Source organism: Schistocerca nitens, chromosome 6, assembly GCF_023898315.1.
Source record: "Schistocerca nitens isolate TAMUIC-IGC-003100 chromosome 6, iqSchNite1.1, whole genome shotgun sequence".
NCBI classification, from domain to species: Eukaryota; Metazoa; Arthropoda; class Insecta; order Orthoptera; family Acrididae; genus Schistocerca; species Schistocerca nitens.
The window spans coordinates 244,355,165-244,372,262 of record NC_064619.1 but is presented as its reverse complement, the minus strand read 5'-3'; the positions used below and the strand labels follow the sequence as shown (position 1 = coordinate 244,372,262).

Here is a 17,098-nt window from a genome sequence, read left to right as displayed (position 1 = left end):
TAATGTATTTAAAATTTCGCAACAGGTTCTCCGTAACGACCACGGAAACACTTCTGCCGGCTACGATGGAAAAAATCCTAAATTTAACCGACGTCTGGACCTTTATCTGGTTCCTTCTGTCTTCTGTTATGAAATGATAATCGGACACCAGCAAGATCATCAGCAATTCACTGACGGTTCCGCTGCGAAACACTAAAAACGCTGTCCATAAATAGACAGGCGTGAACTTTTCTGAGAAATGGATTGTCATCACTCGTGCAACATTTCAGAAATGGAAATCTCTATCGCTGTCTTTCAGGTAGACGAGAGATGGTACACACACTACGACTTTTGTCGATCGTTTAATCAATTTTTAGCATAAATTTTCAACAGAAACATTGTAAAGGTAGCTGTTTTAGGCGTTCTACACAGTGTGCACTTGACACGAGGCATTGTCAATTATAACGGTACACAACGAATGCATTGGCTTCGACAGTGAGGCGGCGTGGCGCGCGCACCTGCGTCTTTTGGAAGCGACGCTTCCCGGTGACAGCGGCGGCTGTTGAGGGGCGGGAGGCTGCGCCGGGGGCGGCTGCAGCTGATAGCCGGCGTAGGGCAGCGGTGGCAGTGGGGGCGGCACGGCCCCCGAGGCGGCGGCGGCTGCCGCGGCGGCAGCAGCTGCCGCGCTGTACGAGTACATGGCGCGCACACGCACTCGCACTCGCGTATCACTAACATACGATACGACACAGTCACGCGTTACGTCTTGCCGCCGACGCGGCCGCGCTCACACTGGGGAAGGGTCGGGCTGCTGCCCGAGGCGCGACGCCCGCAGCAACGCTGCCAACCTTCCGCAACAATACGCCACGCCGGCCACCCGCACGCCCGCCAACCTGACTCCGGCGTTGCTGCCAACTACACGAGAGGCCACAAGGCGCGCTGTCGCTGCGCTGCGCTTCCAGTCGACTTCCTGAAGCCTCTAGCACCAAAGTAAAGCTTCTGTATTCTTGTGCGATTATTGACACGGGGAAATTCCTCATCGCCCCCCCCCCCCTCAGATTTAGTGGTAGGATGGCACAGTGGATGGCCCGTCAAAAACTGAACACAGATCAAGTATGAAAACACGAATAAGCTGTACCGAAATGTGGAAAAGAAGCGATACTGAAACAGCGAACGGTCCAAGCTCAAGATGTGTCACATCGAGCAAATCTGAAGAGCCGCGACGTCGTAGTTATGTGGTCACGGTGTTCGAGAGTGATGGCGGCCGTGTTCATATCTCCCTCGTGTCCTTTTTTTCTTTTTTGTTGACGTGTCTGTTCGCTGTATTTAAATTTGTGTCTGTGTCGTTGTGTACGTCCGTTTGCAGCAGCGAGGTGTAAGGAAGAGATCTCCAGACATACGTACCTCCAATTTGTTCTACATAAGAACCACATGTTTTGAGTCTTGTGCTCCGTTGGGGATGTTTTGACTCTTGAATTCCTATGCTGTAACATCGGTCGCGCCCGTTTATTGCTATTTTCATTTCTGTGAGAGGTCTACGTGGCATCTCATCTGCTCTCACTATTCATCACATTTACTTGTGACGGTAACATATTCTTACCATATGGCTCACATTCTATAACCAGTGAGTAGTATAATTGCCAAGACTACAGAAGAAGAACAGACAAGTCAATGGCCGGACAGGCAGTTCATAATTTTGTGGAGACAGAGTGAGTGAGAGAGAGTGAGAAGCGTCATCAGTGAGACTTGAACACGGATGTCCCGCTTTGCAGTCCAACATCGTGAACCTAACGAAGTATGCCGCGCGGCGTAGTCACGTGGTCTGCGACGCCTTGCCCCCCCCCCCCCCCCCCCCCGGCCATCGGAGGTTTGAGTCCTCCCTCCGGCATTGATGTGTGTGTTGATTAGGCAGTGTGTAAGCCTAGGGACCTGGGACCGATGACCTCAGCAGTTTGGTCCCATAGGAACTTACTACCACCCAACGAAGTACACGCTGAAAACTCACGTCTGTTCATTTCTCATTTCTGTTCTCTCTCTCTCTCTCTCAGATATGTGCATAAAATCGAGAATAGTGAGTTTGCGTGGTCATAAATTCTCTCTCTCTCTGTATGTGTGTGTGTGTGTAAAAGAAAGAGAAAGAGAGAGAGAGAGAGAGAATTTATGACCACGCGAACTCACTATTCTCGATTTTATGCACATATCTGTGCGCATAAATTATTATATCTTTTCTGCAGCCTTGGAAGAGATCTCCAAATCACGAAGCTACAAGGAAGAAGGAGTAAGCATAATGGATCTTACTTGAACCATATTCGATCTGTGGGTGACAACATTGTTTTGTTTGCTGCGAGTTCAGGCGAACTTTAGCAAAAAGTTTGGTAACCGAACAAAGCAAAGTAGGCCTGCGGATTAATTAAAATTAAGATTAAATAATTTACAATCAGTATCCCGATAGAAAATAGCATAAGATTAATGATGAAGTCACAGAAACAGTTGACAAATTTTCATAGTTAGGACAACTGAAAACAAGCGGGTGAGCACTTAATAAAGGAACAACCAAGACAAATGGGTATATGAGATGCTGAAGATCGTAATATACGGCGAAGTCTCAAAGAGGGGTATATCCAGCAGTGCATTATAAACGGATTACGATGATGATGATTCTCAGTATGATTCTTTCTGGTGGCGGGGAGGTAAATGATTTGTGGCTACTTGAATGATATCATTTGCTGTACTGGCTGTTATTGTCAGGATTAAACCAACTTCTTATATTGTTCACTATACGCAGTTTCGGCTGTATTACCATTCTCAAGTGTAGAGTATCGCCTGTTACCCGCACAAACGAGGATTACAGTCGGCGTACTTGTCTACGTCACACAGTTTAGAAGCAGTATGTGACTGACTAGACTTTCGAATTAAAGACACGGCACGAGGTGCTACAAAAACAACTGTTACGCAGTGTAGTCACAAGTGCGGCAACTTGTTATTATTCCATAAATTTATCATAGCTGTGGAGATATTCGCTTTGTGGTTTCTTTCCAGTGTACGACAATGCTAACATTTTGCATAACTAAAAGAGTAAAAATTACACGAACAACCATTTGAGATAGTCTATTAAAATTGTCGTTTAAATATACATGTATACGGAAACAGGATAAACACATTCGTTTAATCGCGGATACAAATATCACAATCTGATTTTCGTAATTTTTTCCACGAATTTACGCAAACAAATACAAACGTCTGAATAAAGTTGTTTTCGTCATCAGCTCTAAAACTGGTTCGATGTTCTCCCTACTTATCGCTTTCCAGCTACCCTCTTTATATTTCGGTATAGCAGCCGCATCTCGCCTTATGTATTCATATCTAGATCTGTCCCTAACAGTCTTGCCCTCTACCTTCAACTGAACTATCCCCGAGTGAGTTTTCCCATCTACTATCAATTAAACTATTGTTTTCAGCAACAGTTCATGTCATTATGCGTGTCCACGCATTCTACCTCTCCATTTCATTACGTTTATTACCGCAATACGTGCCCAGGCATTCTATGGTACCTCTTCGTTTCATTAAGTTTATTAATCGTTATACAGCGTCTTCATAATTTACTCGATCAATCATGATCTTAAACAGTCTCATGTTCAAAGGTTTCTTGTGGTTTAATTTCTGTCGGCACCTATTTGCGCCCATGCAGGTCTGTGATCCAATCCCAATTTCTCATGAAGTTTTTTTTTTCAAGTATGAGGTTTTATGCTTCATTGGCAAACGGGCGTCGAGTCGGAGAACGTTGTGGAAGCTGCACGATATTTCAACGAGACAGCCGCTCGTCATCTTCAGGTACTTACTAACGTGTTGCTGCAATGGCTCTGCAATATATACGCTGACTCGGTAGAAAAGCGCAGGAGCCAAGGGGTGGGGTTATAACGTCATCGTAGGCGAATCACAGAGCACGGAGCCATCCAGTGCACTCTGCCGGAAAACGGGTCTGGTCTTCGCATTCGCGACGCGGGAAAAGCGCGGCTGCAAATACCAGCCCAGCGCGCGTGCGGGTAGTGTGTTGGCGCCCAGTTTAAGTGTGCGGACTCTGATTCTCCGTCTGTGTTGACTCGGATTCGTTCGTCTGCGGCCGGCGATTCCTTAGTACCGCCAATGCTGGTTCCCATGCCTTGTTGTGGTGAAATCCCGTGTTTCTATTGGTTCTTATACGTATTTCGACTGCTTCTTTAATGAAAGAGTCTCAGTACGTGGAAGCGGACAAAAGGATCTTTGTCTCTCCGTACTTCACGCCGTGTCCCGTGTCAAGAAACGTGTTCAGCCACAGCAGACTTTTCTGTCTGATACAGATTGGTATGACGATTATGTTCAGGGATCTATCCTTAACAGTGCGACACGTCTGGCTAATGTATCATTTCCCACACGGACACGGGATTTTATGTATCACTGGTTTCCTCAGATTTAGGTTGTCTTTAACAGAACCCAGCATAGTTTGCACTCGCGCTGGAGGGTGGAAGACAAATTTTATTTGATGTTTTCTGAACAGCCCGCCAAGGGCACGTCGCCAACATACGGTAGAAAAACAATCCTCCGTCCGCAGCTCATGGTCGTGCGGTAGCGTTCTCGCTTCCCACGCCCGGGCTCCCGGGTTCGATTCCCGGCGGGGTCAGGGATTTTCTCTGCCTCGTGATGACTGGGTGTTGTGTGATGTCCTTAGGTTAGTTAGGTTTAAGTAGTTCTAAGTTCTAGGGGACTGATGACCATAGATGTTAAGTCCCATAGTGCTCGGAGCCATTTTTTGAACAATCCTCGTGGAGTTCTCCGTTTCTTCTACCTCTTCTTGAGCTTCAGTGCGTTCAAGTTCAAATCCGTTACGGATCTGTTTATCAGAGTAACCATTTTGTACATATACAGAGCGAAGATGGCTAAACTCTGCTGATAAGCTTCCTGCATCTGAGATAATTCTAGCTCTACGAACGAGAGTCCGTAACATGCCACTGCGTTGAGATGGGCGACGGTAGCTCGTAGATATAGGTCAGCATGAGTCGGTTTACGAAACACATTACGACTCAAAAGCCATATTCTTTTCTGCGCACCATTTCCATGGTGAACAAATGCTTGGATGGAGGGAGTTAAGGTGTTTCATAAATGCAGGAAGCGCGCTGCTCCGTATGGTCAAACTACAACAGTGTCGTCCACATATCTCCTGAAACGTTTAGGTTTCAACACGGCTTACTGAAGCGCTTTTTCCTCGAAGTCTTCATAAAAAGGTTAGCTACAATGGGAGACAAAGGCCTATCCATAGCAACACCGTCAGTCTGCTCAAAATATTTTTCACTAAATAAAAAGTGAGGAAGCACATGTTTTAATTTATGTAAGATGTCGTCCTCCAACTTAGTTCCCATAACTTGTAATGAATCCACCAAAGGTACTCACTAATACGTCAGCTGGTACGAGACGCATAGTCGTTCTTCTATCAAATCTTCCGGTTTCGAATGTGATGTTCACATTTTCCTACCAGTGAGCTTAGAAGAGAAGCCAGATGATTTGCTAGGAAATATGTTGGTGCTCCGATACTGCTCACGATGGGGCGAAGTGGATCCCCTTCCTTATGGATCTTAGGCAGCCCATGAAGTGGTGGGACTGGCGCTTGTACTCTTAAGTTATTTTTAAGAAGTCCAGCAAACTGGTTGGATCTGAGGAGCGCGGATATCTTCCGTTGTATTGCGTCAGTTGGATACTTCTGGAGACGACGATACGCTGAGTCCTGCAGTAAATCCATCATGCAGAAATTACGGAAACGCTTCTATTCTTTTGCCTGCAGCACCTTATCTCTATGATTCGTCCATGATGACGTTATAACCCCACTCCTTGCACCTGCGAATATATTGGCGAGCCACTGCAGTAAACACCTGAAGATAACGAGCAGCTGTCTAGCTGAAATAATGTGCAGCTTCCACAACATTATCCGACACGACGCCCTTGAACCAATGAAGCAGTTACTACGTCCGTAAAGACTCAAACAGCACACGAAGTTTTATATTTTTAGATGTACTATTTACAGGAAGACATTTTTCCTTGTTCAATTCTTGCTTTTAGATCTTTCTTGCATCTTGGTTTTTTTTTTTTTTTTTAATTTGTTCTACTTCTGAGATAGCAAAATTCGTCCACTTCTTCAAGAGATTCTTGTCCTAGTTCAACTGTTAACCACACAACATGGGCATATTACAGCTATCAGCTAGCACCCGTTCCGTTCCACCCCACCCAGATCAGTTCCTGTTCATTTCGAGCGACCACTGCTGCGTCACGGTGATTTTTTTCCATGACAAACGAGTTCCACATAGAGATAGTCCTTTACATCTCTCAAGTCCTCTTCTATATAAAAATCAAATATCAGTATTGACATACGGCAACCCTGTCTCACAATCTCCTGAGTCTGGCCTATTTATTATTCTATCAATGCTAATTACTCCCTCTGCTTCGCGTTTGTGTAGTTGATATCTCCATGCCAAAGAATAGAAAAAAATTGATTCCTTTCTACGCTATCAACTACCTTTTCCAAATATACGAACGCTATGCTCGTTTTTTCCCAAAATCTGACGTCTGCTATTAACCGCAGTGTGTGTAGCAGAACTCTCGGGTGTTCGCCCCAGTCACGTAGTTATTCCATCACGATACCGAATAGACTCGCTGCCATTTTTAGGTGGTCCCTGATGACTGCCGCTTCGCCCGGTCATCACGATCCAATCGAAGATCGTAACGGGTCTGTTTGCCGAAGTATCGAGGAGGAATTGCGTCGCGACACGGGCGGACACTAGAGAATTCTGAAAGTTAGAAACACGAAGGCGGAGAAAACATAATAGATCTTTTAAAACAAAACTGTTCCTCTCCTAATCTGCTTTCCATTTTACCTACCATCCTTCGATGAAATACTCCTGCGATGCTAAACCGATTTGCGATAATTATCGCATCCAGCCACTTTTACTTTCAACACCGAGCGAAGCGGCACAGTGGTTAGTACCTCGGACTAGCATGCTGGAGGACTACGTTTCAAACCAGACTTTCTCTACATGGACGTTAATATCCATCAGCATCGAGCTGCTCTGTTGAATGAATTTAGAGAAAGTGAAGATATACACGGCATGGTCTCATCAGCGAGGATTACGCGTTGGAGTTTTATGGGAAGTAATTATAACCGGACAGCCGCCACAAACGACCATTTAAAGACGGCCTTAGCCGAGCGGTCTAAGGCCCTGCAATCATGGACTTCGCGGCTGGTCCCGGCGGAGGTTCGTGTCCTCCCTCGGGCATGGCTGTGAGTGTTTGTCCTTAGGATAATTTAGGTTAAGTAGTGTGTAAGCTTAGGGACTGATGACCTTAGCAGTAAAGTCCCATAAGATTTCACACACACACACACACACACACACACACACAAAGACGACCGTACGACTTGTTCTCAGAAAAGGGGTCGATTCTCAATAGAGCTCTTGAAGCTTCTCACGGAGAGCGTGTTTCGTCACTATGAAGCATATGAGTCGGCTGGGGATAAGCATATCTTTAATTTCTATTTTTACATGTACGTTCGGTTGTAGAACTTCTTTAGTTACATGTTTACACTTCATATGTCTCATGATCAAACTATAACTAGTTCTATAATCTCCCCACCATTCTTTTTACAAAAACCTATTTTCATTTCTTGATTATGCCTGACTTTTTGACATTAGCGTAAGATGATGCAGTTATTTCATGTGGGGACTCATCAGAAAAGACAATATGTTTACTGATCGGCGCGGGACCGTCTCATTAACTGTGAGAGATGCTGGAAGATGATTTCACTCTACGGATTCACTCATTAGCTAAAGGACATAATAAGAACAATACCAAGAAACCTCAAACACACACCTCTTGAGAGGCTACCAGTGTTAGTCAATGTCCATTCTCCTGAACTTTGAAGGATAACAAGACATGTGAAAAAATTGGTAACATACAATTCAACTACACATCGGAGCCGTAATCCACAGAGGCAAGGGAAAGACAAGTCCCGACCCTTCTCGCGGCCACTGGGCAATACTGTGGATTATAACTCACTGCAACCTGACTGAAGTTTAGAGTGACGAAATGGTAGCGTATGTCCTTACCAGCAGCACTAATCTTCTTTCATCGTCGTCAAGACTCTGGTCAAGACGGGTATTGCCGTCACTGAAGCCAGTTCAGATTAAACACAGGCAGCTTAAGTGCTGGCTTCACACAAACTGTGCCGACACTTGGAACCTGTCTACCATTTCATCATTATGTAATGTCCGCTTGGTGCTTCATCAAGTGCGTAATATTGCAACGAACGTTATATAGAGGTTGGAAATTAAAGTCTGAGTCTGTAAATGCCATCTAATGATACACATGTATTATATATTGTGCACATCCTCTTGCTCCATACCATATGGGAATATCACTTTCCAAGAGAAAATGCACAATATCGTGTACTTGTTGAATGTTAATGCACGCGATTCATCCACGACAGCCATATTCTGTCGTGTCTCGGGCATCCACTAACTGCATTGCTGTGCATATCATAATCTCTGTATCCTGTGACTGCGGTTAGCAGATGTAATCTAATGATAAGCGGCTTTGGTATACCAAAGCTTTAAAATTATTTTAGGTGTGTGGCTGCCCACATGTGGCTGTGTAGTACTGACGGGGAGGGGAGGCTCAAAATTGCTGAAGTGGCGAGTGATGTGCATCACTGCAATCCGTCTACAAGCTTATCCACTGCTAGACAGGCGACAGTGATCCCTATAATCCACAAGTTGTTTACCATGGCAACTGAAACCGGTAGCAGAAGGTATGGCCACATATGAGCCTGGAGAGGGTGACACGCGTTTAATCTTATTTTAGCACCGCTTCCACAGATGGAGTGTTCCATATGCGTCTAGCTCTGAGAACTTGTTCCTTATCAACCCTGTGCGAGACTTTCACTTAGACGGGAAGTACAACGTCTGGTGTCACCAATTTTGCATCACAAAGTCTACACCAGCCGTGTTCCTCCAACACATCTATTTTTCATTTAACCTCACCTAAGCGTATTTTAAAAAGTAATACGAAAAAAATATACATGCAAAAAAACGTATTTTCATTACTGGCCGAACTGCTTAATACATGCAAAGCATACGCAAATGGTACAAACAATAACAACAATAAAAACATGTTGTTGTTGAACATTACAAAACGTATTTGGCCAACATCAGCCACACTAGCTGCTACATATAGAAAATGAGGTTTTATACACTCGGTGTTCTGCAGCTTCTATGTATTGGAAGAACATAATTTTCAATAAAATATCAGCTAAGACTGCATAATAATTTATTTTATTACTAATCAGTATCGAGCAAACTTCCAACCAATAGTGGTCATATAAAACAATGTCTAAGATTTAATTTTTGCAGTAAACTGATATTACAATTGGATGATGAGGAACAAACTGTGAACCGAGAGTTACTGTGCAAGGATATAACGATCGTGGTCATGAATGTAAAACAGGCTGCTGTAATGTTCTTTGAATATGAATTTGCAATGCAAAGCTGCCAGTAGGCCATTAGTCTCTGGGACATCTATGCAATTATGTTAACAGTGGTATTAAGATGCTTCTTTACACCCAGAGTAGAGTGCTGACGTCGCAAAGCAGGACCTCCACTTTGACAATCTGATCCAGAAGCGTTCTCCGTTCTTTCACCAAGACATGACAGACATTGGATGAATTTTCCGGGTTGTCATAGCTGGTTCACGCCGGTTGCGCAGCGTGTCCCAAACCTTTAGATCAAAATTATGCAGATGGTATAGAACACTAAATTGCGAATTTGAGATAATGGTCGAAATAAATATTTAATTTTTCATAGCCTTAATCAATCTCCACCTAACAGCAATAATGTAAGCTGATAGCAACTGTTCAATGCATGCACCTCAATGCATGCACCTCCCTCGAGATGACTGGGTGTTTGTGTTGTCCTCATCATTTCATCATCATTCATGAAAGTGGCGAGACTGGACTGAGCAAAGGTTGAGAATTTGTACGGGCGCTGATAACAGCGCAGTTGAGCGCCCCACAAACCAATTACCATCATCATCATCATCATCAATGCATTACAAATGCACATACAATTTTGCGGTTTCTGACAAATATCATTGCTGTCTGTTGTATAATGGGGCAGGTAACTAAGACCCTTTCAATTATTTCCCATTCAATTTCTACTGGGGTTTCGTATAATGATTCCATGTAACCCCACGGGGAAAAAGACTCTACATCTTTGTCCCCAGCGATGAATGTTGATGTAAATCGCAAAGATTATCTGCAATATTTCCTGCCTCATTTTCTTAACAGAAGTATGTTTCTTGACATTCCTTTTAACATACATAGTACTGTACCGTAACAGCCTTATGATCTGCAATTCCGTGCAAGGTTAACGGAGTCGAAACTGTTGAGCTTGTAAAATTATAAATAAACTTTCCCACTTCACATTCACTACAGATCAAAAGTTTTCGATCAGCTACCACAACTATGGGTTTGTGGTTAAATTAGGAATTTCGTTTTGAATACTCTATCATATCCCTGTTCTAATAATAAAACAAATAGAAACATGTAAAGACTAAGCACCTCTGTACTGTATTTGACTGGTTGCTCACTTAGAGAGGCGCTGATGAGTATCCACAACATCGACATGCCTTTACATACGACGGTGCCGTGTGAAAAGGCCTCATTCCTTCAGTTCCCTGTCTAGCAATCAGTTCGCATTACTTTACAGTACACTGTGTGCATCTAGTAGTATGTTAGTATACCTAATCAAATTCATACCATACTACCTCCTATACCACATTACCTCCTAACAGGACAGAAGCAGAAGATTGGAATTGGAACACGTGCCTTAACTGTAACTCTTCATCAAGAAAGCTGTTCTAGTACAACAGCAACAAAAGTTGGACAGCCCAATCTATAATAGTGTATACATTGTAGCACTTCAAGCAAACTGGTGCCAATGCAAGTATCTCGCGATCTGCAAGACCACGAGTAACATCATACAGGGAATATTAGTTTATATGTGTACAGAGTAAACTTCTGAGGACTCGCACTGCACATGAAATTCGTTTCGAAGTAAACAGTATGCGAGCAGATCCAATAGTGCGTCTCAACAGTGCAACGTCGTCTTCGTGAACACAGTGTAAAGGGGTGTACAGCGGCCAAAATCTTTATTACACAAACAAAATAAGTTGAAAAGTTGCGGTTAGCATACTAACATAAAAATTAGAGCGTGCAGCAATTGTCAAAAGTGTTATTCACGGATGAATCTAAGTTTGAAGTATTTGGAAGCCATCGTGTTTCTTCGTCGTATTCGTGCAGAACATATGAAGCGTCAATGTGTGACGCGACGCCTATGCCAAAGCATGGTGGATGGTCGACCATAAGGTGAGCAATATTTTTTCCGGGTAATGAAAGCTGAATTGAATAATCAAGATTCTGCCTCCCAAATTGGGTTAGTTCCTAATGTTTTGGAAAATGTGATGCCTGTGAACATCACATGTTTGATATGTTTTCGTATTAGTTGCAATTTTTGGGTAACTTCTATCTCAAGCCAGAAGTGACCATGCAAAACTATATTTCTCCCTAATATTATGGACATCAATGCACGCCTTTTTAGCAACAGTAGTTTTCGGAAGAGGAATGAAACAGGGCTTCCCCTCCCCCTCCCCCCCACCTATAAAGTCGATCAAATAGTGCGAGTATGTTCCATTATGGAACCACCATAAGCTTGCACTGTGTCTTGTGGAAGAATTGGGTTCATGGCTTCGTGGGGTCTGCACCTCACGCGAATCCTACCATCAGCTCTTACCATCTGACCAGGCCACGGTTTTTCAGTCGTCTATGATCCAAACGATACGGTCACGAGCCCAGGAGCGGCGCTGTTGGCAATGTCGTGCTGTTAGCAAAGCCACTCACTTCGGTCGTCTGTTGCCGTAGTCCATTAACGCCAAATTTCGCCGCACTGTCCTAACGGTTAAGTTCGTCAGATGTGCCACGTTGATTTCTGCGGTTATTTCACGCAGTGTTGCTTGTCTGTTAGCACTGACAACAAACGACACTGCTCTCTGTCGTTAAGTGAAGGCCGTCGGCCACTGCGTTGTCCGTGGTGAAAGGTAATGCCGGAAGTTTGGTATTCTCGGCACACTCTTGACACTATAGATCTCAGAATACTGAATTCCCAAACTATTTCCGGAATGGAAATCCAGAGCAACCTCCCAACTGAATGTCTCCAACCACCATTGTTCGAAGTCTGTTAATTCCCGTCGTGCGACCACGATCACGTCGGAAACCTTTTCAAATGAATCACATGAGTTCAAATGATAGATCCGCCAATGGACTGGCCTTTTATACCTTGCATACGCGAACTACACCATCTTTATCTGGCAAAACTCTGCACATGCTAAACATGTAGATACAGCCCTGTACGAGACAGGACGCATTGTTACAGGCTGCTTACGACCTACTCCTGTCAATAAGCTGTACCAAATTATGGATATAGCATCGACACGCAATCGGAGGCAAGCTGCAACAGAAGTGGAGAAGATAAAACAAGAAATCGACCCTAGACATCCTTTGTTCGGACATGACCCTCAACAGCCAAGACAGGTCAAGAAAAAGCTTCCTACAGAAAACTGTGGCAATTCGTTCATCTCCCAGAACTCGCATAGAGAAGCTTTGGGGAGACTCCCTAGTTGAAGACAATCACGTAACGGTCAAGGAGGAAATAGCCGAAGGATCACACCTGTCATACGTGACTTGGAAGACTTTGAACAGACTGCGAGTTGGGGTGTCAAGGTGCAAAGCCAACCTCAGAAAGTGGGGCTTCAGTAATGAGGAGTAAACTTGTCAGTGTGGTGACGTACAGGACGAACAACATCTGCTAGTCTGCAGGAACCTACCTGCTGCATCTGTGATCCTCCTGCAGCCAGCAAAACTACTGTGACAACCGCCGAATACTGGGCCCGTCAAAAAATATAATCATCTTGCTGCTTGTTTGTTTAGCCGGCCGAAGTGGCCGTGCGGTTAAAGGCGCTGCAGTCTGGAACCGCAAGACCGCTACGGTCGCAGGTTCGAATCCTGCCTCGGGCATGGATGTTTGTGATGTCCTTAGGTTAGTTAGGTTTAACTAGTTCTAAGTTCTAGGGGACTAATGACCTCAGCAGTTGAGTCCCATAGTGCTCAGAGCCATTTGAACCATTTTTTCTGCTGCTTGTTTGTATACATTTTTGAATCTGTGTCATAAATACTACTGTACATATTTAATTTTGCAAATTTGTTACGTGAATCAATACTTATAAAATCTGTGCATATCGCTATCCAATGACTTTTGAATCTTACAAGGGAACCTCCCCAACGCACCCCCCTCAGATTTAGTTATAAATTGACTCAGTGGATAGGCCTTGAAAAACTGAACACAGATCAATCGAGAAAACAGGAAGAAGTTGTGTGGAACTACGAAAAAATGAACAAAATATACAAACTGAGTAGTCCATGTGCAACATATGCAACATCAAGGACAATGTGTGTAGAGGAACTCTGTGGTCCCGTGGTTAGAGTGAGCAAATGCGGAACGAGAGGTCCTCGGTTCAAGTCCTCCCTCAAGTGAAAATTTTACTTTCTTTACTTTCGCGAAGTTACGATCTGCCCGTTCATTCATTGACGTCTCTGTTCACTGTAATAAGTTTAGTGTCTGTGTTTTGCGACCGCACCGCAAAACCGTGCGATTAGTAGAAGAAAGGACGTGCCTCTCCAATAGGAACCGAAAACATTTGATCGCAAGGTCATAGGTCAACCGATTCCTCCACAGGTAAAAACGTCTGATATATTCTATACGACACTGGTGACGGCATGTGCGCCACATGACAGGAATATGGTGTCGACCCACCTAACGTGCACACTTGGCGAATGGGTAAAAAGATTCTTCTACCTTGCCCGATTTAGGTTTTCTTGTGGATGTGATAATCACTCCCAAAAAAGTGATGAAAACATAAGAGTTTGTCACATGAACTGCAACAAATGAATGCAACAGTTTCACAGTCGCACAGTTTTCCCTGTGCTCTGTCAAAACATATGTTTTTTACGTTTTCAAATGTTTCCTTGTGTAGACTGTCAAATCCTGCATATGTCCAAGCAAATCTAAACATGTCCTGGAATTTTGGAGAGCGAAGTTGATTATGTGTGAGTGTCTGAACTTAATTTAATAATTGTCTGAAAATAAAAAATTAAACTTTTCACTCGAGAGAAGATTTGAACCAAAGACCTCTCGTTCCGCAGCTGCTCACGCTAACCACGGGGCAACGGCGCTCGTAAGCTGACCCTCTCCTAGATGTTGCCTACCTTGCGCATGGACTACTCAGTTTGTATATTTTGCTTATTTTTTTTCATAGTTCCACACAACTTCTTCCTGTTTTCTCGATTGATCTGTGTTCAGTTTTTCAAGGCCTATCCCTGTGCCAACTTATAACTAAATCTGAGGGGGGTGCGATGGGGAGGTTCCCTTGTTAGTGGGTACTGGTGTACAAAAGGAAATGTCGCAGCAAGAGAGGTGAGAAAGCTGCAAGATCGCAGGCTGTTGACAGGTGTGCCAGCTCGCGCGCTGCCGTCAGTCACTTTCGCAGCTCGGAACGGCGGGCGCGATGTCGCAAGCGAAGGCGACGCATCGTCGGGCGGTGGGCCAGCGGCGGACAGAACGGAACGGAGCAGACCTGCCGCGGCCGGCCAATTGCGCAAGAGAGGCGCCGTGTGGCGCGGCGCAGGCGCGAGCTTGCCCAACGGCCGCCGCGAGCTGGACTCTGCGCTGGCTGTGACTCACGTGGCGGCCCGCCAGCGAGCCTCGAGAGACGTCACATTACGGTAGGGGCTGGGGCCTTGCACATTCCTCTCACAAAAAGGAGTACATTTTGCTGCACTCGTGTTCCAAAGGCCCTAAAGTCTACCGGTATGCTGTTTTGAGGCAACAGCGCACTGAAGATTTATCACTAACCTGTCATCCTTATAGGTAAATGTCAGTAATGACTAAGAGTTGTAAAACTACTGTAGTCTACCGCTGAGTATCATAACTAAACGTACACTACGGTAATTTTTCCTAGTAGCCTTGGTCAGCTAATGTCGTACACGCGTTTTCTCCACGTTAGTTGTGTTGTATGCCTGTCGGGCGTACCCCATAACGACCGCTTTCTTTATCTACGCGATCAATGTCTTACAGCGTTTCGCTAGAAACCGGAAACGATGAACTGTCTAGGAGCTGAATGATTTATAAAGCGTATATAAAGGGCCATGCAACCTACGGAACATTTTTGTTTTACATGGTTATCGTCCAGTCTGTTACGTATAGATAAATAGTGTTTCTACATCTACATCCATACTCCGCAAGCCACCTGACGTTGTGTGGCGGAGGATACCTTGAGCAGCTCTATCGGTTCTCCCTTCTATTCCAGTCTCGTATTGTTCGTGGAAAGAAAGATTGTCGGTATGCCTCTCTGTGGGCTCTAATCTCTCTTATTTTATCCTCATTGTCTCTTCGCGAGATATACGTAGGAGGGAGCAATATACTGCTTGGCTCCTCGGCGAAGGTATGTTCTCGAAACTTCAATAAAGGCCCGTACCGAGCTACTGAGCGTCTCTCTTGCAGGGTCTTCCACTGGAGTTTATCATCTCCGTAAAGCTTTCGCGATTACTAAATGATCCTGTAACGAAGCGCGCTGCTCTCCGTTGGATCTTCTCTATCTCTTCTATCAACCCTATCTGGTACGGATCCCACACCAGTGAGCAGTATTCGAGCAGTGGGCCAACAAGTGTACTGTAACCTACTTCCTTTGTTTTTGGATTGCATTTCCTTAGGATTCTCCCAATGAATCTGCTTTACTGACTATTAATTTTATATGGTCGTTCCATTTCAAATTACTCCTAATGCGTACTCCCAGATAATTTATGGAATTAACTGCTTCCAGTTGCTGACCTGCTATACTGTAGCTAAATAATAAAGGATCTTTCTTTCTATGTATTCGCAGCACATTACTCTTGTCTACATTGAGATTCAATTGCCATTCTCTGCACCATGCGACAATACGTTGCAGGTCCTCCTGCATTTCAGTACAATTTTCCATCGTTACGACCTCTCGATATACTACTGCATCATCCGCAAAAAGCCTCAGAGAACTTCCGATGTTATCCACAAGGTCCTTTATATATATTGTGAATAGCAACGGTCCTACGACACTCCCCTGCGGCACACCTGAAATCACTCTTACTTCGGAAGACTTCTCTCCATTGAGAATGACATGCTGCATTCTGTTATCTACGAACTCTTCAATCCAATCACACAATTGGTCTGATAGTCCATATGCTCTTACTCTGTTCATTAAACGACTGTTGGGAACTGTATCAAACGCCTTGCGGAAGTCAAGAAACACGGCATCTACCTGTGAACCCGTGTCTATGGCCCTCTGAGTCTCGTGGACGAATAGCGCGAACTGGCTTTCACACGTTCGTCTTTTTCGAAACCCATGCTGATTCCTACAGAGTAGATTTCTAGTCTCCAGAAAAGTCATTATGCTCGAACATAATACGTGTTGCAAAATTCTACAACTGATCGACGTTAGAGATATAGGTCTATAGTTCTGCACATTTGTTCGACGCCCCGTCTTGAAAACGGGGATGACCTGAGCCCTTTACCAATCTTTTGGAACGCTACGCTCTTCTAGAGACCTATGGTACACTGCTGCAAGAAGGGGGGCAAGTTCCTTCGCGTACTCTGTTTAAAATCGAACTGGTATCCCATAAGGTCCAGCGGCCTTTCCTGTTTTGAGCGATTTTAATAGTTTTTCTATCCCTCTGTCATCTTCTTCGGTATCTACCATTTTGTCATCTGTGTGACAATCTAGAGAAGGAACTACAGTGCAGTCTTCCTCTGTGAAACAGCTTTGGAAAAAGACATTTAGTATTTCGGCCTTTAGTCTGTCATCCTCTGTTTCAGTATCATTTTGGTCACAGAGCGTCTGGACATTTTGTTTTGATCCACCTACCGCTTTCACATAAGACCTAAATTTCTTAGGATTTTCTGCA

At 44.4% G+C, this 17,098-nt stretch overlaps 1 protein-coding gene across 4 annotated transcripts in view; it reads right to left on the bottom strand.

Moving 5' to 3' along the window:
• LOC126262212 (aryl hydrocarbon receptor nuclear translocator homolog) overlaps positions 1-17,098 on the bottom strand; it is a 566,087-nt gene that overhangs the window by 491,911 nt on the left and 57,078 nt on the right. Inside the window, exon 1 of one of the 4 annotated variants that reach the window (XM_049958641.1) lies at positions 498-723. The exons of 2 other annotated variants lie outside the window; for them this stretch is intronic. In XM_049958641.1, the coding sequence (XP_049814598.1) occupies positions 498-679 (182 nt within the window). In that variant the 5' untranslated portion in view covers positions 680-723. Of the gene's footprint in view, positions 1-497; positions 724-17,098 lie in introns of those variants that run through there. One more of the 4 variants, XM_049958640.1, reaches the window with a different exon arrangement.